The sequence below is a fragment of the Mus musculus genome, chromosome 9 (genome assembly GCF_000001635.26).
Source record: "Mus musculus strain C57BL/6J chromosome 9, GRCm38.p6 C57BL/6J".
In the NCBI taxonomy this organism is placed as follows: domain Eukaryota; kingdom Metazoa; phylum Chordata; class Mammalia; order Rodentia; family Muridae; genus Mus; species Mus musculus.
The window spans coordinates 65,435,140-65,456,353 of record NC_000075.6 but is presented as its reverse complement, the minus strand read 5'-3'; the positions used below and the strand labels follow the sequence as shown (position 1 = coordinate 65,456,353).

At 44.8% G+C, this 21,214-nt stretch overlaps 2 protein-coding genes across 2 annotated transcripts in view; both read right to left on the bottom strand.

Moving 5' to 3' along the window:
* Window positions 1–3,065, bottom strand: part of Spg21 (SPG21, maspardin) — a 35,182-nt gene extending 32,117 nt beyond the window's left edge. Inside the window, exon 1 of the mRNA XM_030244409.1 lies at window positions 2,069–3,065. The gene's annotated coding sequence lies outside the window, so the exon portion shown is untranslated. The remainder of the gene's footprint in view (window positions 1–2,068) is intronic.
* Window positions 3,066–3,299: 234 nt separating this feature from the next.
* Window positions 3,300–20,572, bottom strand: Mtfmt (mitochondrial methionyl-tRNA formyltransferase). The gene is made up of 9 exons (NM_027134.3): window positions 20,347–20,572; window positions 19,157–19,366; window positions 16,702–16,824; window positions 15,906–16,008; window positions 14,666–14,741; window positions 12,384–12,475; window positions 9,052–9,130; window positions 7,576–7,658; window positions 3,300–4,349 (listed from the first exon to the last, which is right to left on the bottom strand). The coding sequence occupies exons 1-9, from the start codon at window positions 20,538–20,540 to the stop codon at window positions 4,149–4,151; spliced, it is 1,161 nt and encodes a 386-aa protein (NP_081410.2). The 5' UTR covers window positions 20,541–20,572; the 3' UTR covers window positions 3,300–4,148.
* Window positions 20,573–21,214: the final 642 nt, after the last annotated feature.

Here is a 21,214-nt window from a genome sequence, read left to right as displayed (position 1 = left end):
GATGTAGCCCAGGCTAGTCTCAAACTTACTATATAACGACAATGTCTTTGAACTTTGGATCTTCCTGCTTCCACCCTTTGCTTGCTGGGATTACCAGCACACATCACTTTATGCAGATTTGTGGACCAAACTTAGGGCTTCAGACAAGCTAAGTACACACTCCACTAACAGGGCTCTATCCTCAACCCCTATTAAGGATTAAGTGCAAGAGCTTTCCCTCAAGAGTTGTTCTGATAATCCTCCCCACTCCCTACTGTCAAAAGAGCAGCCCAGGGCTGTGGACACAGCTCATAGGTATAACACTCTAGCAGTTTAAGCCCTAGGTTTGACCTCCAAACAGAAGAAGAGGGGGAAGAAGAGGAGGTGGAGGTGGCTCTGGAGAGATGGCTCAGTAGTTAAAAGGACTGGCTGCTCTTCCAGAGATCCTGAATTTCTTTTCTTTTCTCTTTTCTCTTCTTTCCTTCCTTCCTTCATTCATTCTTTCTTTATTTTTTAAAGATTTGTTTATTTTATGTATATGAGTACACTGTAGCTGTCTTCAGACATAACAGAAAAGGGCGTCAGATCTCATTCCAGATGGTTGTGGCCACCATGTGGTTGCTGGGAATTGAACTCAGGACCTCTGGAAGAGCAGTCAGTGCTCTTAACCACTGAGCCATCTCCCCAGCCTGAGGTCCTGAATTCAATATCCAGAAGCCATATGGTCTCTCACGGTCATCTGTAATGGGTTCTGATGCCGTTTTCTGACGTACATCTGTACACGCAGAAAGAGCAGTCACATACATATAATACGTAAATACATAAATCTTAAAAAGAAAAAACAGCTGCGAAATGGGGTGGGGGTGGGGTGAGAAAGTGTGTATCTCTTGGTAGTAAAGCACTTGGCCCTGGGTTGCTTTCCCAGGGCTAAAATTGGAGAGAAGAGAACATAAGGGAGCCTGGAGTTTTATAAGCTAGTTTTAAAAAGTTAAAGTCGCTCCCCAACAAAATGTCTCCATGGCATCAGCCCTGCCTCCAGGTAACTGAGCCGACCACCTTTGATGGTGAACTGTGATATGGAAGAGTAGGGTTTTAAATTTTGTTTTCCGTGCTTAGGGACCAAATCCAGGGTGGCGGTAGGCAGTGTTCTCCCACTGAACTAGACCTCTTACCCTGAAATAGTATTTTTAACTTATTTGTGTACTTTTTTTTTTAAGTCCTGGGAATAAAATTAGATCTCACATATGAAAAATAGGCAGTCTGCGATGGAGTTACATGCTGCCGCCCCCTTCAAGGGCTATTATTCTTTGTTTTTCGTGGTGCATACATGTAGGTATGTGTTCATGTTTGTGTGTGCATACATGCATGCATGTGGATCAAAGGTCAAACCTCAGGAGCTATTCACCTTGGTTTTGTTCTGGTGTGTGTGTGTGTGTGTGTGTGTGTGAGAGAGAGAGAGAGAGAGAGAGAGAGAGAGAGAGAGAGAGAGAGAGAGGAGAGACCAAATGAAGATATGAAGATGTCAGGTACTGTGTTAGCTTTATATAAACTGGAATAGAGTCACAGGAGTGGAAGGAATTTCTGCTGAGAAGTCAGTCCCTAAGATCAGGTTTGTAGGCAAGCCTGTAGGGCATTTTCTTAGTGATTGATGGAGGGCGGCCCAGGCGATTGTGGGCAGTACCTCTGTAAACGGTTGTCCTTGGGTTGTATAAAAAAAAGCAGGCAGAGCAAGTCATGAGGGGCAAACCAGTAAGGAGCCCACCTCCATGACCTCTGCGTCAGCTCTGCCTCCAGGTCCCTGACGTGAATGTCTCTGATGGTGAAGCGTGATATGGAAGAGCAAGTGAAACTGAACCCTTTCTTCCCAAATTGCTTTTGGTTGTGGTGTTTTGTCCACAGATACCTTCCCCTGTCCCCTTCCGCTTTATTCATTTGAGAAAGGTTCTCTCAGTGAACTCAGAGCTTTCGGTTTCAGGGAGGCTAGGTGGTATTAGAAATACTGTCTCCCAAACCAAATAAAAAGTTATTTAAAAAAAAAATTGGGCTGGCAAGATAGCTCGGTGGATAGACACTGACGACCGTGACTTACAAGGTAGAAAGAGAAAACTGACTGCCCCTCTCCACACACACAGAAATCTGATAAATCCTGAGGTTCGGATTCTTCGCAATGTAGCAATGCAGCAATGCCTGAACTTGTTCCTTCACGTATGCTTTTTGTTTTGTTTTTCGAGACAGGGTTTCTCTGTGTAGCCCTGGCTGTCCTGGAACTCACTTTGTAGACCAGGCTGGCCTCGAACTCAAAGGTCCACCTGCCTCTCCGTCTGTGTGCTGGGATCAAAGGTGTGTGCTACCACTGCCCAGCCTTCATTTCCCCATCTCTGAGATGAAATTCTGAGATCTTGTCTCACTCTAAAACCTTTTTCCTCATGTTGGTGTAACCGTGTACTCCACAGCGTGGCTGCCCCCCAGGAGAAAAATGATTGTAGAAGGCCCAAAGGCGGAACACAGCAGCACGGAGGTGAGGTAAAGGCAGAGAAATGGCAGATTTATAATGTGGGCCACACAGCCATGAAGGCCATCGAGTCTCCAGATCTGCAGTCTGCCAGCCAACTGCACAGTCACTAGTTTCTGACTCCAGTTCAAAGTCAACAGGGTTAGGTCTCATTAGAGCAGAAGCGACTAACAAAGTCTGACATCTACTGTTCCTTCTTTGCTTTCTCTTCATCTCCTGCCTTCCTCTCTTTCTCAGGCAGGGTCTCTTGATGAACCTGGAGCCCACTGAACTACACTGGCTGGCCAGTGGGTCACTGGGATCCATCAGTCTCTGCTGCCCCAGTACTGGGGTTCCAGAAGTCGCCATGTCTGTTTTCTATGTGGAAGCAGGGATCCAAACTCACGTTCTTATGCTTTTTTGCAGGCACTGTACCCCCAAGCTATCAGCCTCGCCTTTTGTTTTTAACTCACATTAGAAAAGCAATCAGCTTTACTGGGTTGACCACTAAACGTTGTTAATCTCATCCAGAGATACCTTCAGACATAACCAGAGTACTTGACTAAGATACGGCCACTCTGTGGTTTAGTAAACTTGAGAAGTGACAGCAAACACTACCAATTATTAAGTGTCCATGTTGGGCATTTCCTGTGTAATATAGCATTCTGCAAGGCAGTTATTACCCGTATAATTAAACTAAGAAACCAGAGTTTTAAAGATTTAAGTAGGTTGTCTCAAGTCACTTAACTAGAAGCTAGCAACAGAGTTCATTTTTCATTTGCTTTTGTTCTTAAACAAGGTTTCATATACCCTGGGCAGGCCTTTTTTTGTTTTTTAAAGATTTATTATTATATGTGAGTACACTGTAGCTGTCTTCAGACACACCAGAAGAAGGCATCAGATCTCATTCCAGATGGTTGTGAGCCACCATGTGGTTGCTGGGAATTGAACTCAGGACCTCTGGAAGAGCAGTCAGTGTTCTTAACCGCTGAGCCCTCTCTCCAGCCCTGGGCAGGCCTTAAACATGCTTGGTAGTGATGCCTTGAACTGATCCTCCCGCCTTCATCTTCCAAGTACTGGGACTACAGCACTGTGTACACACTAGGCAAGTATTCTACCAACTGAGCCCCACCCCAAGCCGGAGTCCAGTTTCAAGTCTGGGGTAAAGCAAACTTTTTTCCAGCAATAATAAAAATCCAAATTGGAATGTCCTACAGAACTCGCGGACAGCTGAGGATGCCCTTCAACTTCTGACGTTCCTGCTTCTGCTGAGTGCTGGGACTACAGGTGTGCACCACTATCTGGATTATGAGGTGCTGGGGATCGAACTCAGAACTTCACCATGGCTAAGCAGGCACTCTACCTACTGAGCTAGGCCCGAAGTCCATAGATGCACCATTTAAAACAACCTTTTAGAATATATGCACACCATTTAGTTGTCTTACTCTTCAAAGGATACAAGCTCCTTTAAGCTGAACATTATAAATACAAATTTTATTTAAACTTCTTGTGTGATTCAAGTAGAAAAGTCCGCCCTTGACTGCTACACACAATGGAGAGCGAAAGACTTCCGCCTCCTGACAACCACTTCTCTTTCTCCCACGCTGTCATCTTCTTGCTTGTAAATCAAGCTTTTAATAAATTACAAGTGTGTAATAGGTCCTTGTCCGTTGTCTTTCTAGCTACTTAATGCACTGTTGCATAGCAACAACTTTGTTTTCTGCTGCATCTTTGTTGGAAGTCTGAGAGTCTGAAATCTGCACTGGCTTGGGTGAGCGTGGGAATTTTTCTGGTACCACGCATGCAAATATCCATTGTAGAAATCAGTAGCTGTTAGTGTTTTCTTAAGCATTACTGACCGAACACCGATCCAGCCATCCTAAAGGACAAAGAACAGATAGTGAGTAGACAATGGGGGCAAAGCTTGACAACAAAATAAACTGTACTTTATAAACCTCGTCAGGCATGGTGATGCAGCCTTTAACCCCAGCACTGGGGAGGCAGGCCAGGCCGATCTCCGAGTTCAAGGAAAGCCAGGGCTACCTAGTAAAGCCATATCTTTAGAACAACAAAAACCTCAAATGTTATAGAAACAACTGCTGTTACTAACCACTTAGCTGCAAAACACATTGTACTGGATGACATGCAATGCCTTGTCTCTAAAAGTTCCTCATGAAGGCGCAATAACAACTGTCCTAACCCATTTCAACTGAGGAAATAGAATACAACGTTACCCAAACATAACAAGTCAAGGCTGGAGAGTTGGCTCCATAGTTAAAGAGCATGCACTGCTCTTGCAGAGGACCAAGGTTGGTTCTCAGCATCCACTATTGGGCAGCTCACAACTGCCTGATAATTCCAGTTCTGCGGAATTCAACACCTCTGGCCTATGTGGGCACTTGCACAATCACATGTACATATCTACACACACACACACACAGAGTTTTAAATCCAAAAACAACAGGTCTAAAAGGTAGGCAAATCCAGTATCAGCCTATCAGCCCCAGGTTAGATAACCGATGCTTGTGGTTGGTGGGTGATTTTTTTCCAAGGTAACACAACTGATAAGAGTCTCGCTCACACACTCCCCAGCTACAGCTGCTTCTGGGAGAACCAAATACAGAGAATGAGTATATTCAGACTCAGACCAAGAGAGGTCACCTGGTGTGCCTCAGAGAGAGCTGAAGAGAACTGATGATAGAGGGCTCTGCACATACAGTCTGTGTTGGTAGACCAGTCTTTCACACATATTAAAACATGCTTCGTGAGTATTCAAAATCTAACATAACTACCACAAAATAGAAATATCCAGGAAACAGAAGGGATGTGGAACACTTCTTAGAAACATGCCATAGCTTTGTTAAACAATGGTTCCAGTCATTAAAAAATTCACTCTAGCAGCCTGACATGGCAGTACACACCTCAGTCCCAACACTTGGGTGGATCTCTAAGTTCAAGGACAGCCTGGTCTACAGAGTGAGTTCTAGAACAGCCAGAGCTACACAGAGAAACCCTGTCACAAAAAAAAAAAAAAACCAAATAACAATTCCCCACCCCCCCAAAAAAACCCCACCCCACTATGTAGCCCGGGCTCAGGATGGCCTAGAACACAATATGTTGCTGAGACAATCCTCCAATACACAATCCTCCTGCCTCTACTTCCAGGGTGCTACAACAGCAGGCTCTTATCACTTGAAACTTTTAAAAGAAGTATTACTATGGCTCTGTAAGTGTGCATGGTAGTAGGGACATGTGGTGGTCAGAGGTCAGCTCTGTGTAGCTGGTTCTTCCCGGCTTCCGGGTGTGAATTTTGAGGACTGAACTCACTTAGGTTATCAGGCTTGTGTGTCAGGGGCCTTTTCCTGCTGAGCCATCCTGAGGGCCTTCTCCAGCCATTTTAGATAACTCAAAAGAAAAAAGACTTGAGATGGGGAGATGGCTCAGAGGGTAAAGCATTTACCCAAGTTTGGATCCCCAGAACATACACATCAGCTTCGGGGAGTGGGAGCCAGAGACAGAAGTCTCAAAGGGAGCTTATAGGCCAGATAACCGGGGATCTGCAGTGAAGAACAGAGATTGGGTCTCAAATGAGATGAAAAGCAGACTGACCCCAGGCCCTCCTCAGACTTGCATGTGTGCTGTGGCATGCATGTACCTGCATTCACACACCCTACACACATATAGACATGTTTTAAAACTTTCCTCGAGCATGAGACACTCAGTCAGTAGAGGTGCTTGCTGCCCAGCATGATGAGAGAGTGCCATGGGAAGGACAGAATGTGATGGGAGAGCCAGCACCTACAAGCTGCCCTCTGCCCTCCTCTGAGCACATCTGTGAGGTGCTTTCTTGATTGTTAATTGACATAGGAAGGCTGGAAAAGAAAGGTAGCTAGGAGGCTGCAGAGAGTTCATTTATTAGAGCATGTGTTGCTCTTACAGAGTACTGAGGTTCAGTTCCTAGCACACACAGGGTGGTTCATTACCATCCGTAACTCTAGTTGCAGAGGACCCAACACCTTCTTCTGACTGGTGTGGACATTAAGCATACACATGTAGGAAAAGACTCATATATGTAAAACACAGAGGGAGGGAGGGAGGGAAGGAGGGAGGGAAGGAGGGAGGGAAGGAGGGAGAACTTAGCAAGCCTCTGCTTCAGTTCCTGCCCTGAGTTCCTGTGTCTACTTCCCACAGTGATGGAGTGACCTGGAAATGTGAGAGGACAGTGTTTTTGGGTCAAGGTCTTATTCGCAGCACAGGACATGATGAGGACATGGCCCTGGTTAACTGCTGTTGAGGACTCATGCCCTGTGGTCACCAAGCAAATGCTTGATAACTGACATCAGATATCAAAGCTTACTGATTAAGTTAATCACTAAGAGTAACTTCCAGAAGTCCATCATTATGGAATCTTCTTTCATAGGGTAGCAATGATAAAAACTTCATCACTTTAAAAAAATTATGCTGGAGAGATGACTGTTTCTTAGAGAAATTAAATTGTTTTTTAGATTAATCTGAAACTGAAAACGCTGTCTTATTAGTGCTCCATTGCTGTGAAGAGAGAGACATCATAACCAAGGCAACACTTACAAAAGAAAGCATTTAAGTGGGGCGTGGCTACAGTTTCAGAGGCCTTGTCCACTATCATCATAGCAGCCTGCTTGGAGTGGAGAAGTTTTATATTCTGATTCACAAATGAGGCACAGGGACAGACAGACTCTAGGCCTGGCATGGGCTTTTGAAACTTCAAAGCCCACCCCGCATGACACACTTTCTTTCAACAGGGGCACACCTCCTAATCCTTCTAATCCCTTCAAAGAGCTCTACTCCCTGCTGACTAAGTATTCAAACCTGTGAGCCCATGGACACCTCATTCCAACCACCACAAATGGTAAATGGAAACCCTGGTAATGGTGGTACATACCTGCAATTTCAACACTTAGCAGGCAGAGGCAGGAGGATCAGTTTTAGGCCAACCTGGGCCAAAAACTCAACAGTGAGTTCAAGACTGGCCTAGGCTACTTAAGACCTCATCTCAAAAGAAAAGGAAAAAGAAATACAAATTTAGCAAAAACAATCACAATAACTTGAAGCTAAAGTCAACGTACCTTACAGCGAACCAGCAGCATTTGCGATGGTCTGTGGTACACCACGAACCCCGGAGTTACAGTTTGTCCTGTTAATTTCGGATCTAAAAGGCGGGAGAGAACACAAGAGAAATAATTATGCAACATCATGGTACTCCTTAAAAATCAATACAATGTGTGCATATGTGTAATGGAGTTAGGCAAGCTGGACTTCCCAGAGATCCCCATGCTTCCTGCCCAGCCTGGATGTAACATGGTACAGACATGCCCAGGATTAGAAGACCCTGGGCTCCATCTCCAGCACTGACAAACAAAAATAAATAAATGAATAAATAACTCTGCAGAGGCAGAACTAATTACGGAGGGACACACTTGCTAAGCCCTAGCTCTGCGATCTAAAACTGCTCAGAGCCATGTGCTCTGGCAGAGTTCCACACAAATCAGAAGTTAAAGTCCTTGCTCCATCTCCCAGGAATCACCTTTGATGCTGAATTTGTCAATTCAGTACTGTCATTTTGAGAAACTAGCTGCCCAGCAGTGGAGCACCTCACAGGATGTGAGACTTCTTCTACGTGGTTGATTGAATATGCTTGGCCTGTGGGAAGTGGCACCATTAGGAGGCGTGGCCTTGCTGGAGAAAGTGTGTCCCTGTGTTGTCTGGCTTTGAGGACTCCTAGTTTTCAAGCTCCGCCCAGTGCAGAAGAGACCCTCCTCCGGTTGCCTGCAGAAGACAGTCTCTTGCTGCTGACTTTGGACCGAGATGTAGAACTCTTGGCTCCCACAGCACCATGTCTGTTTGGAAGTTGCCACGCTGCCTGCCATGATGATAATGGAATGAACCCTTGAAACTGTAAGCCAGTCCCAATTAAATGTTCTTTACCAGTTTCCCACATTCCTGCTCGACACATCCAGAGACTGCTCAGGGACCTCAGAAGAAACTGTAGTGTGACGTGTTGTGCACTCTCTGCACTGTCCAGACATTTTCATTATTTTCACCAGTGTGACTTTAACTAAGTCACTCTACAGCCCCCCTCTGGAGTTTATAGGAGCACAGTGACACTGCCTGCCAGCTTCCAGGTTCATGTGATGCTTGCATGAGAAAAGACACATGAATGGACTTTGCAAGGGATAAGGAGAGCAACTGCAAGGTGTTATCATTAGTGCACGGAAAAATAAAAAAGGCCAGGCAGTGGTGGCCCATGCCTTTAATCCCACCCAGCACTTGGGAGGCAGAGGCAGGCAGAATTCTGAGTTCGAGGCCAGTCTGATCTACAGAGTGAGTTCCAGGACAGCCAGGGCTACACAGAGAAACCCTGTCTCAAAAAACAAAAACAAACAAACAAAAAAAGAAAGAAAAGTAGTAACAAAAGAAAACACAGATCCTTATGTTCTGTCTGTGTCTGAGAATTAGAAATATGGAGAGGTGGGGGGGGGGCATGACACATTTTCAAGTGGACTGCAGTGAAAACAACTTGTCAGCTATTCAGAAGTCAGTACCTGCAAGGATGGAATTGTTAACTTCTACGAGATCCAGAAGTTTAACGGTGTTCTCCATCCAGAGCGTCTGCAGTGGGACCTGCAATTGGAACGGAAGGACTCATGAAGGAACACATACAAAGCCCAAAGCCTTTTGGAGACTGCCATCTATTAACCCACTCCGATGTTCCTTACACGTCCAGAGGGACTGGGCACTCAGTCATCAAATCTGCTGAAACAGGGCCTGGCTGATCCTCTGTATCATCTCTGCAGTATGTGTAAAATCTTACATTTTATGTAAGAGTTAGTAGTTTTTAAAATAGAAGCCTTAATATGTCCAAGTAAACATTTATGCTCAGTTTGGAAGCAAGAATTAAGCGTTCGTGTTAAGAAAGTGATAGGATTTTATACTTTCACAAGAGGCCACCACTGTTACGAGCTTGGTGTGTATGCCCTGTGTTATACCCCTCACACTAAATGTTATTAGTGCAAAAGCCTAGAGCATGGCTGTCAGTGCATGTGTGTCTCCTTCACCTGCCCCCACGCACACCTGTGTCCATCTGAGAATTAATCACAGTTATAAAATCATATATAATACTTTATAAAAGGCATCTCACACATTTCCAATTTCTTGCTATTTCAGAGAGCAGTGTCTTGCTGTTATAAACTGTGGCAGTAAACAACTTTTCGGGGCTGGCTGGCTGGCTCAATAGGTAAATATATTTGCTACTAAGCCAGATGGCCTGAGTCCTGTGTGAAGGCCGGACAAGATGGAAAGAGAGAATAAATTTTTCAAAGTTGTCCTCTGACCAACATGCTACAGCACACATACTAGATAAATGTGAAGAGGACACAGCTGTAAGAACTTAAATAAATCCCAGCACTGGGTGGTAGAAGCAGGTAGACCTCTGTGAGTTTGTGGCTAGCCTAGTCTACATAGTTCTAGGCTAGCCAGGGCTACCTTCTCAAAAACAATGCACACAAAAAACCCAAAACTACAAGCTGAGTTATAGAACTGATGGTAGAAAACATGCCTGCCACGTGTAACACCGCAGGCTCCACCCTCAGCCCTGAAGGGGAAAACTCCAATCACAGAGATTCCTCCCAAGTCTACCATTTAAGCAGGCATGAGGGTTCACACTAAACCCCAGCACTCGGGGATACGGCAGAAGGAGCTCCATGAGTTCAAGTCCACCCTGGCAGCAGAGTAAGATTCTGCCTTAACAACAGAACCAAAACCAACAGAAAGTGGAGCAGTCTATCTCTTGTTAATTTATGAGAATTTTATACATATTTAGGAAGTTAGACATTGAATTCTAGTATGTGTTACAGATCTTTCTTCCAGTTTGAAAACTTTGAGTCTTATGACTAATTGCTTTTCTAAGATGGTTTTTAATTTTTATGGATTTAGAGTCACCAGTCTATTCGCACGTGACTTCAGTAGCTCATAACCATGCTTTAAGAGCAAGGCCTCTTTACACGTTAAGATAATATGATTATAAAGTTACCTAACTCTGCTGTCTTCCAATCCTTTGTGTGTGTGTGTGTGTGTGTCTGTGTGTGTGTGTATGTGTATCTGTGTGTGAAAAATACTTGACCCATCTTTGGTTTTCTTAAAATAAAAAGCACAAAGCACTAGTTTATCCTTATTAACAAATTTCAGGGATATAATACTGTTAACTATACATTAACCATACATATATAAATACGTTTTTAATATTGCTTGTTTGTTTGAGACAGGATCTCTGTACAAAGCTTTGGCTGTCCTTGAACTCAGTATGTAGCTCAGTGATCTGCCTGCCTCTGCCTCCTGAGTGTTGGGATTAAAGCATGCGCCACCAAGCCAGGCCTAAGCAGTTTGATTTTAAAATGCAGAATCAGGGCTGGAGAGATGGCTCAGTCGTTAAGAGCACAGAGAAACTGGGTTTGGTTCCAGCACCCACACAACTGCTCACAACTGTCTGTATGTAACTCCAGTCCCAGGGAGTCCAATGCTCTCTTCTGGCCTCAAAGAGCACTAGGGACAAATATGATGCAAAGATAAGCATGCAGGCAAAATGCCCATAGGCATTAAATAACATATAGGGTCGCCAGCCTCTATTTGAGACTAGAGAGATGGCTCAGTGGTTTGGAGAGCTCACTGTATAATCGTGACGATGGGAGTTCATGCCCCATCGCCCACATAGCAAGCCTGGTATCTAGGAAGCGGCTGTAACTACAGCTCTGAAGTAGCGAATGGTCTCTCCTGGCCTCTGTGAGTGCACGGGTATGTGTACCTGCACATGTACATGCTCATATACCCAGACACACAAGTACACACATAAAAAATGAAATAAACCTTGAAAGGAAGAATGCTTAAAAAGAAAAAAAAAACAAAATCAAAGGCAGGTTTCACTGGCAAGGGCCAGCCAACTGCCTCAATGGTGCCACTTACTGGACAACATGAAATGCAGTCTTTGCTATTTTAACACATTCACAATATAAAGGAATGCAACAAAAGCTGTCTGAAAGCATAATGAAAATAAATATACCAGAAATAATTTCCCTTAGTTTCTCTGATCTCATCATTTTCAGACTGTATTTTGATGTTGATGTTTTAAGACATTACGTGAATGTATGGAAACGGGGGTGGGGGTGGGGGTTGTAGAGTTTCAGCTCAAAGCTACTCTGAGATCATCTCAGAAAGAAAGGAAGGAAGGAAGAAAAGGAAGAAAAGGAAGGAAGGAAGGAAGAAAGAGAGGGAGAGAGAGAAAGGAAGGAAGGAAGGAAAGAAGGAAGGAAGGAAGGAAGGAAGGAAGGAAGGAAGGAAGGAAGGAAGAAGCAAGCCAGCCAGCCAGGTATTGGCCATATCTGTCAGCCCAGTGTGTAGAAGGCTGATGCAGGAGAATGCCTGAATGTGAGGACAACGTGTGCTACAAAGTGAGTTCCAAACCAGCCTGGACCACAGAGTGAGACCTGCTCTCCAAACAAACAAATGGGGGCTGGAGATGACTTAGCAGCTGAGAGCAAGTCCTGCTCTTGAAGAAGATCCAAGTTCCGCTCCCAGCACCAAGGCAGAAAGATATATAAGTTAGTTAGAAGACTTAGATTCATTGCCTAGTGACTGGTCACACTTAAGTTACTTATCTTGTTTTTATTCTCCTTTATAATAGGGGATAATCGATAACCAAACCTGATTAGGAGATATGGCAGAATGTACATTTGAAAGCACTTTGTGAATTCCAAAGCTATATCAAAACTTAAAATTTAAAGTTTAAGAAAATTTCATGTTTAGTTCATAAGGTTCATTCCTAAATAAATATACCTAGAAAGGAAACAATATAGTAAAAACACAACACAATTGTCCAACTTACTATATCCCCAATGGCAAGGTGAAGTCTGAGTACTTGCTCTGAGGTTTGCTCCTCCCACTTGACACAGCTGGTGCCAGCAGAGACCTTGGGGGCTGCAAGATGAGACATAAGCAAGAATGAACAGGGTTCAGTGTTCATGAACTGGTAAGAGTCAGGCTGAATTACAAACAGAAGAGAATAGTCAGCTTTTCCATATGTCTAAAATGTGCTGCAATATGAAGTTAAAATAAGGAAGCCTGACAAGTATTAAATCATGAGCAAACTACTTTTTAGCTTGGACTCAAAACTCCAGAGAGGACAGGCAAGACGGCTAAACTAGTAAAGGTGCTTGCCTCCAAGTATGGCAATGTGAGTTCAATCCCTGGAGCTTCCGGGGCAGGAGCACCAGCCCCTGAAAAGCTATAGTGGGTTAGCCTTATGCTATTTGTATTCTAATGCTAATATTGGGCTGCAAGAGAATCTGTGTGTAGACCCAAGTGACACGGCGTAACCTGTTGCCAAGTTATTTTTGATTGGTAAATAAAGCTGCTAATAGCTGGGCATTCAAGACATAGGCCGGTGGGGGGTAGGGTGGGTGTGTGTTCCTGGGCTTGGGGGTCTGAGGAGAACCAAGAGAGGGAGGTGGAAGAAGAAAGAGAAACAGCCTTGGGCTAGGTAAACCATAAAAACAAAACAAAACAAACAAACAAACAGACAAAATCGTGGCCCTGGGGGCTGGCCAATTGGAGCTAAGGGCAGGGCAGATGAAACATAATTAGTAATTCAGAGTTATTGATAGGAAAGTGGATTCTAATAGCATAGAGGGTAGACATCTGCCCAGCCCTAGTGCTGATTAAGGCTTATTGTAAACATAAACATTGTGTATGCTTTTTATTTGAGAACTGAATGATCAAGGTAGGAAAAAAAAAACCAAACAAATAAATAAAAAGCATTTTTGAAAAGACAAACATAAAAGGCATAAGTTAAAATTAAAACATATCAAACTGAAAGTGTGTAGTTCATATGACAGAGGCTGAATTTCAGAATTATATGAAATATTCCTAATAAGTGAAAAGGAACAAACCTAAATCCTGATATAGAAAAATGGAACAACAGTAAGATACCTCCAGAAAAAAAGGAAATACAAAGCCGACAAATACTCCTTAAACACAAAAATGTCATTACTATCACTCACAGGAGTGATAATTGTGTTTAACGCACATTAAAACTACGGCAATGTTTTATTTACTCATTTTTTTTTTCCTGAAAAGGCTTTACTGTCCAGCCCAGGCTGGCCGTGACCTGAGGATCCGTCGGCCTTACTTCCCGAGTCAGCTGTGATCACAGGGAGGACCTCGCCATTCAACTGGGCCTCGGCTACTGGATCAGGAACCATCGTGGACACAAGTGATTCCAGCCTGGAACCGGCTCGCGCCCCCTCAGCAGGGCATGTGCTGAATGCATAGGACAGATCACGCAACGGAGAACTCTGCCCATAAGACAGAAACAGAGAGCAGGGTCTGGGGAGCCTGCTCATGGCACTTAGTGCTTTGGCTCCTAGCACCCACATGGTGGCTCATGGCCATTTGCAACCCCAGTTCCAGAATATCCTCTTTTGACACCAAAAGTTTTACATTTGGGGTGACTAATTAGGATTATATTAGCAAAACACAAAGATTGAAGCAGTCTTAAAAATGTGTTCCTTGGGTCCTAGATTGTTATTGTTTGGTTTTGAATGGATATAAAATACATCCTCGGACATTTGGGAAGACCTGTACAGACGGGATACTGGATGCTATCAGGACATGTTTAATGCCTTTGTTTTTGTTGTTTGTTTTACCTTTTTTATTTTATGTGCATGCTTTGTCTGTGTGACTCTCTCTGTATCACACTGATGCAGTACCCACAGGCCAGAAGACAGTGTCAGGTCTCCTGGGAGCAGAGTTACAGATAGTTGTGGGCCACCATGTAAGTGCTGGGTATCTAATCTAGGCTGTCTGCAAGAGCAGCCAGTGCCACTGAGCCACACCTCCAAGTGCATGCTAAAGAACGTGGAGATGAATTTCATCATTTATACTTGCAGATGAACAATCAGAACTTTATATACACAAAATATAAACGCAGAAAGATTTGGGGCAGAGGTGCTAAATACTTCTCAAAATAAAAGGCTGGGGGAACTGTTGAGAGCTTACCAACCATGATCTGGAAAACACACACAAGGCTGTGAAGAGGGTGGAGCATTTAGCCGCCATCAAGGCCAACGGAACCTTTACAAGAGGTGAGAGTGTCTGGCCTCCACTCACCATATGTCACTCCCTCGGCTGGCTGCGGCCTTCCATTGTTCAGACTTTCGGGCAGATTTTTCAAAACTGAGATAAGCTACAAATACAAAAGGAGAGAGAGAGAGAGAGAGAGAGAGAGAGAGCAGAGTATTCAACAGACACAGTTCAGTGCCATGAGGTAACCTATCCCAGCAAGAGTGGGGGCAAACTGGCTTCGCCTGTGAGGACGTGTGCTGATGGGTGGCTGCACCAAGCTGCTCTATGGAGCACAGGCACCAAACTGCTTCCGAACAGGGCTGACCTGTACCCGGATGCACAGGCTCTTAACTGTCAGGCAGTCTGTGCTGTGCAGACTACACTCTCACCCTACGCAAGGCAGCAAGGCCTCACAGGAGCATGCTCCAATCCTGTCTCCTAACCTACCAGTGCTGGCATTTTGGAAAAGTTCTCTGATATGTTTGTAGCCCTCAATGTTGCATCTGTGAAACAAGTGTCAGCTACAATTACTTCAGAGGTGGTTGGCAGGGTGCAAAAGAAAAGTCACAGAGTATCTAAATAGTCTGGATAAACAGCAGCTGCCACAGAGAGTCACTTCTGAGGGGATGCCCAGAACACGAGGTACTAGCCATCCAGCTGGGAAAAGAACAGGGTCCTAGTGGCTACAGGCCGAGTGAGAGAAGCAGCCACACGTGCAAGGGTGGGGAGAGGGCACTATGGGATGGAGGGGACCACTGAAGATCACCTATTTTATTTGAAGGCTTTTATTAAGTACCCACTCTGCAATTCTCAATGCTCACATAGATTGGGAAAACTTGTAGGAAGCCAGGGACAAGAACCACTCTCTGCTTGGTTGTAATGGGTTACTGAGGACAAGATCTCATTAGCCCAGGCTGACCTAAAGCACATGAGTCTCCTGCCTCAGCCTCCTGAGTGTTAGGTGAATATGACCATGTTTAGTCCCAATTCCAGTCTTGATCTCTCTCATGCTATTAACTATTTTATTACTGTTTACAGTGTGGACATGAACCTGGGCGGGGGTCAGAGACCTTGCTGGACTCAGTTCTCTTCTTTCATCGTGTTCGTCCCGGGGACTGCATTGAGGTCATCAGGCTTGGCGACAAGCACCTTCACCTGCTGAGCCATCTCACTGCCCGGACCCCATGCCCACCCCTACCAAGGAAGCTTTAAAATGACAAATCAGAAGATTTGTATTGCTTAAGAAGCCTTCTCATGCTGATGACGACGACGACAAACACTGTACCATGTTGGCACCAAGTTTTGACAACACTGCTTCCAATTCCTTTGATGTGCTCTTGGGAGGCACAGGGATGGTTTCCTGCTGGAGAATTGGGCCTATATCAAATCTGGGAAGAAAATACAATAAATAAATAAATAAGCAAGCAAGCCCAAAGTAGCCAACTTCATTATTTATTAAGACAAATATATTTGTCACCATATCACAGAGACAGATTTTGCAGGCTATAAACCTGTCAGTCACTCAAGTTTGAAGTCACCCTGGAATCCTGGCATACAGGAGGCCTCAAAAGTAAGAAAGGAGGAGGGTCGCATATGCCTTTAATACTAGTATTGGGAAGCAGCTGCAAGAGGAACTCTCTTGAGTCTGAGCTCAGCCTAGTTCACATAGTGAGCTCTAGGCCAGCCAGAGACATACAATGACTCTATCTCAAAACATCCAAAGCAAATCAACACACACACACACACACACACACACACCACACACACACCACACCACACACACACACACACACACACACACACACACACACACACGCATACTCCAAATGCATCTGTCATCTATATCTTTTTAGAGAAACTTTTTTAGAAGATGTTAACACTTCCAAAGACTGATTTACAAGGACTTTGAAGGACTCTGTATGAATCTCTGAAGACACACACTTATGTTAGAGACTAGGAACACTCACAGTGACTACGAAGGCAAAGGGTGACACTGGAGACTTAGCCAAGTCAGCATACTCTGACCACTCCCCAACCACAAAGGTCTCAGACACACACTAGTTTAACTTAATAAATTCTACCTTTTGGGTCTAATTTGCATAATCGTTACGCCAGTGACAGTGTCTCCATGAAGCACCGTGTGGATTATCGGAGCGGGACCACGCCACCTCGGGAGGCAACTGGGGTGCACATTCAGTATGCCGCTGAGTCAGAAAAGGCAGAAATTAGTACGGGAACTAGTTGTTGCTACCCAACTAACATGCGCTTTCATCATTAAACTTTCCAAGAGCCTGGCATGGTGGCACTTATTAATCCTAGCACTTGGAAAGCTGAGGGGGGAGAACTGCTGTGAGTTCCAGGCTGGCCAGTGCCACAGATTGAGGCCCTGTTTCAAACAATCATCACCCTGAAAATACCTGACAGCATCTATCACCTGTAGTCTAAAACCCATAGGGTTAAAAGCACATGACCTTGAAAATGTATCACCTAAAACATAAAGTCAGAGGTGAGTTCACTCTTTTACCATAGGTAACCAATAAAACTTAAAATCAGAGCATGCAGAGGTTGGAGAGACAGCTAAGTGGTTAAGGGGACCAGGGTTCAGGTTCTCAGCACCCCACACGGTGGATCACAAACATCTATAACTACAGTTCCAGGGAATCTGACATCCTCTTGTGGCCTCCCTGAACACCAGGTACCACATGGGGCACAAACATATTATGCAAACAAGGGCTGGAGAATGACTCAGCGGTTAAGAGCACCGACTGCTCTTCCAAAGGTCCTGAGTTCAAATCCCAGAAACCACACGGTGGCTCACAACCATCCGTAATGAGATCTGATGCCCTCTTCTGGAGTTTCTGAAGACAGCTACAGTGTACTCACATATAATAAATAAATCTTTAAAAAAAGAAAAAAAGGGCTGGTGAGATGGCTCAGTGGGTAAGAGCACCCGACTGCTCTTCCGAAGGTCCGTAGTTCAAATCCCAGCAACCACATGGTGGCTCACAACCATCCTTAACGAGATCTGACTCCCTCTTCTGGAATGTCTGAAGACAGCTACAGTGTACTTACATATAACCAATAAATAAATCTTTAAAAAAAAAGAAAAAATGTATATGTGTGTGTGTGTGTGTGTGTGTGTATATATATATAAAATGCAAACAAAACACTCATGCACATAAAATAAAATGAGTATATCTATGCAAAAATGTTTTTAATTAAAACAACAAAGCAAGCAGGGATATATAATAAGATACCGTGTCATCAAGTGATATTCCTACCCAAACATTCAGTTGAGGGTGAAATTTATACAAGTTCAACAGCTATCACATCTCCAGGCCATACGATCTTACGGAGTAGTGTCAGCTACACCATCTATTGTTGACTGAAATGCCATCAGAAACACGAAGAGTTCTTCAGATAGAGGGAACTGTGCAGAGATTTTATTATTTTCTTCTCAGCTGCTGCTTAGAGTGCTGAGATTAAAGGAATGTATGCATGCTTGACATGTACAGAGATTTGTTTTGTTTTGTTTTTTGAGACAAGATTTCTCAGGGGGCTAGAGAGATGGCTCAGCAGTTACGACTGCCCTTCCAGAAGTCCTGGGTTCAAATCCTAGCAATCTTTAAAAGAGACAGGGTTTTTCTGTGAAGCCCTGGCTGTCCTGAAATTTACTCTGTAGAGAAGACTGGCCTTGAACTCAAGAGATCTGCTGCCTGCTGTTGCTGCTGCTGCTGCTGCTGCTGCAGCCTCTGCCTTGCAAGTGCTAAGATTCAAGGCAGGAACTGGGCCAGAGATTTTAAGGGGAGAAAACGCTTGCCACATTCAGCCAGGCAGTCGAGCTGGTGTAGAATGAATCAGGAGAGGCCACAGCATCTGCAGAGGCCCTCTAGGAGGTGACTGCAGTTAATACAGACAAGAATGGACATAGTGCTGATGACGGATTTAACCATAATGGACTGGACATGGGACACAAGACAACTGAAGAATGACTCTGGGGTTTGGGGCCCAGCATCCAGAAGGCTGGGGTTCCTAGTTCTTAGATAAAGGTCTGCAGAGAGGTTAAGTCTTTTCAGTGAGAGAAGCCAATGGAACATCCACACAGAGCTGTGGGCAAGGTGAGTACCTGGAGTCAAGGGAGAGTTGGGCAGGGGTTGTCAGCAAATGCATGATATTTAAATGAGGGCGTAGGAAAGCCAAGGAGTTCGATACTTTGTGCCAAAAATAAATCTTATTTTAAAAGAAGACAGGGAAGAAAACATAGTTTAATCTGGGCCTGATGGTATACACTTTTAATCTACACACCTAGGAGACAGATATAGGCAGATTTCTCTGTGAGTTTGAGGCTAGCCTGCTCTATATAGTGAATTGCAACAGGACAGCCAAGGCTACATATAATGAGACCCTGTCTGAATGGAGAAAGAAAAGAAAGAAAGAAAACAAACAAACAGTTTAAATTATGGCATTTTAGTTGCTAGACCCATTCATAAAAAAGACATGATCGCCACACTGTATTTCCTTATAAGTAAAACTTACTAGGGAAATTTAAGAATAAGAGCCTCACTCAAAAGCCGGCCAAAGGAAGCCACTACCCCAACATCATATTCTCCAGATCCCACGTCGGGCCACTCGTACACCGGGAGCTGAGACTGAATAGCATATTGCTTCACAGGTAGTCCTTTGGGGGATAGCGAAGGCACTGTGACAACCTCCAGTTTCTCAATTAACTTTTCCTCTTTGCCGTCTCTGAATCAGAAAGATTGGGGGAAAAAAAATTTGACAGTGTCAGGGCAACAGCCCAAAGCTAAACTATTTCATGCACAGCAAAGCTATTTTTATGATTAAACCCATAGTACATTTAGAGCTAAAATAATTAAGATTTTTTGCAACCAACACACAGGGTTTAAATTTAATAATTTAAAAATTAAATTGTCTTTTATTATTATTATTGTGTGCATGGTGTGGGCATGTGCTATTATTACTGTGTGCGTGTGTGCAGGCGTATGCTACAGCATGTGTGTGGAAATGAGAGGAAAACTTTCAGAAGTCAGCTCTCTTCTTACAGCATCCACAGGGTGTAGCTCACAAGGGCCTGTCACTCCAGCTCCAGGGAATGGGACACTCACTTTAGGCCTCCACAGGCACCAACACGTACATGCTCATAGACACACACACATACAAATAAAATCTCAAAGTAAAAATCTTATTTAAAAAGAAAAGTGTTTGTAGGAAGGCAGGGATGGAGGCGAGATAAGTGCCTGGAAACCAGGGACCGATAAATAACCAAATATCCTTCCAGGGAAGTGGGGCGGTAGACACAGCAGCCTTTCAGGAAAGGGTGAATTACAAATAACTTTCTTCCTAGTAGACAAGGTTAGTTAAATCGCATAAATATTATATGTATATGAAACTGTTCTAACTTAGAAATGTATTCATTTGAAAACACAGGCGTGTAAAAGGGCAAGGAAACGGAGGCCACCAACACCAGGAAGGGACGAACTTTGGAGTCACAGCCCTTTTCAGCTAACCGGCTCCGCCCACGACCCTGGGTACTGGCCGGGCCTCTCCAGGTACCGGTTCCCAGGCTCGGGGAGATGGAGGGTCTGCTGGCAGATGCTGCAGGAGCCACAGGAGCTCTGCCGGCCGGGACCCAACAGGGCGCCTTCCCGGGACCTCGCTGCCCTGGGGTCGCCACCGCGGCTCGGCGTGGGACCCTGCCCCGGTACCTGGCGGCGTGCAGCGCCCGCAGCGTTTCCCGGGCAAAGTGGTCGGTGCCGAGGAACAGCACCCGCCAAGGCGGCTTCTCGCGGACTCGGGAACCTCGGCCGTCCTTCCCGTCGAACCCGGCAGGTGCTTGACAGGAACAGCGTGGCCTCCTTCCCATCAGCCACCGACCCCAGCAGCACCGCGGAAGGAGCATCACCTCGGCCCGCAGCGGCCCACCATGCGCATGCGTGCCCATGGTGGGGGGCGGAGCAAAGAGCTCAAAGGCCCAAGCACGCGCAGACGACAAGGCGGGGCCTGCCGCTTTGGAGGCGTGGCTCAACTGAAGAACCACTAAGGAAGAAATTTGAGGGGACTTTGATGTGTATTATTCAGCCAAGCTCTTCAAAGAACACTGCAGATATATACACACAAGCAAGACACTCATATGAATAAAACAAACCTTTAAAAGAAACTATTTTTTAAAACTTTACAAATTTTTTTTTAATTTATTTTTGTTTTACGTGCTTTGGTGCTTTGCCTGCATGCATGTCTGTGTAAGAGTGTGGAATCCCCTACAACTCGAGACAGTTCTGAGCTGCCACATGGGCCTGGGAATTGAACCTGGGTCCTATGGAAGGGAAGCCAGTGCTCTTAACTGCTGAGCCATCTCTGCAACGAGGGGTCCTGTCCCTCCAGCTCCAAAGCCATGATCCTAACCATTCGACCTGAACAGCAATCTTAACTACTAAGCAACTCAGGATTTCCACACCCAATGAAACTAAGGTTTGCTCACCTGTCTGAAGTCACTTCAGGAATCCAAGACTCTTAGATTCTCAGGCCTCCCATGTGGGATGCCATAGGGAGACTGTAGGGAAACGGAGGGGTGAG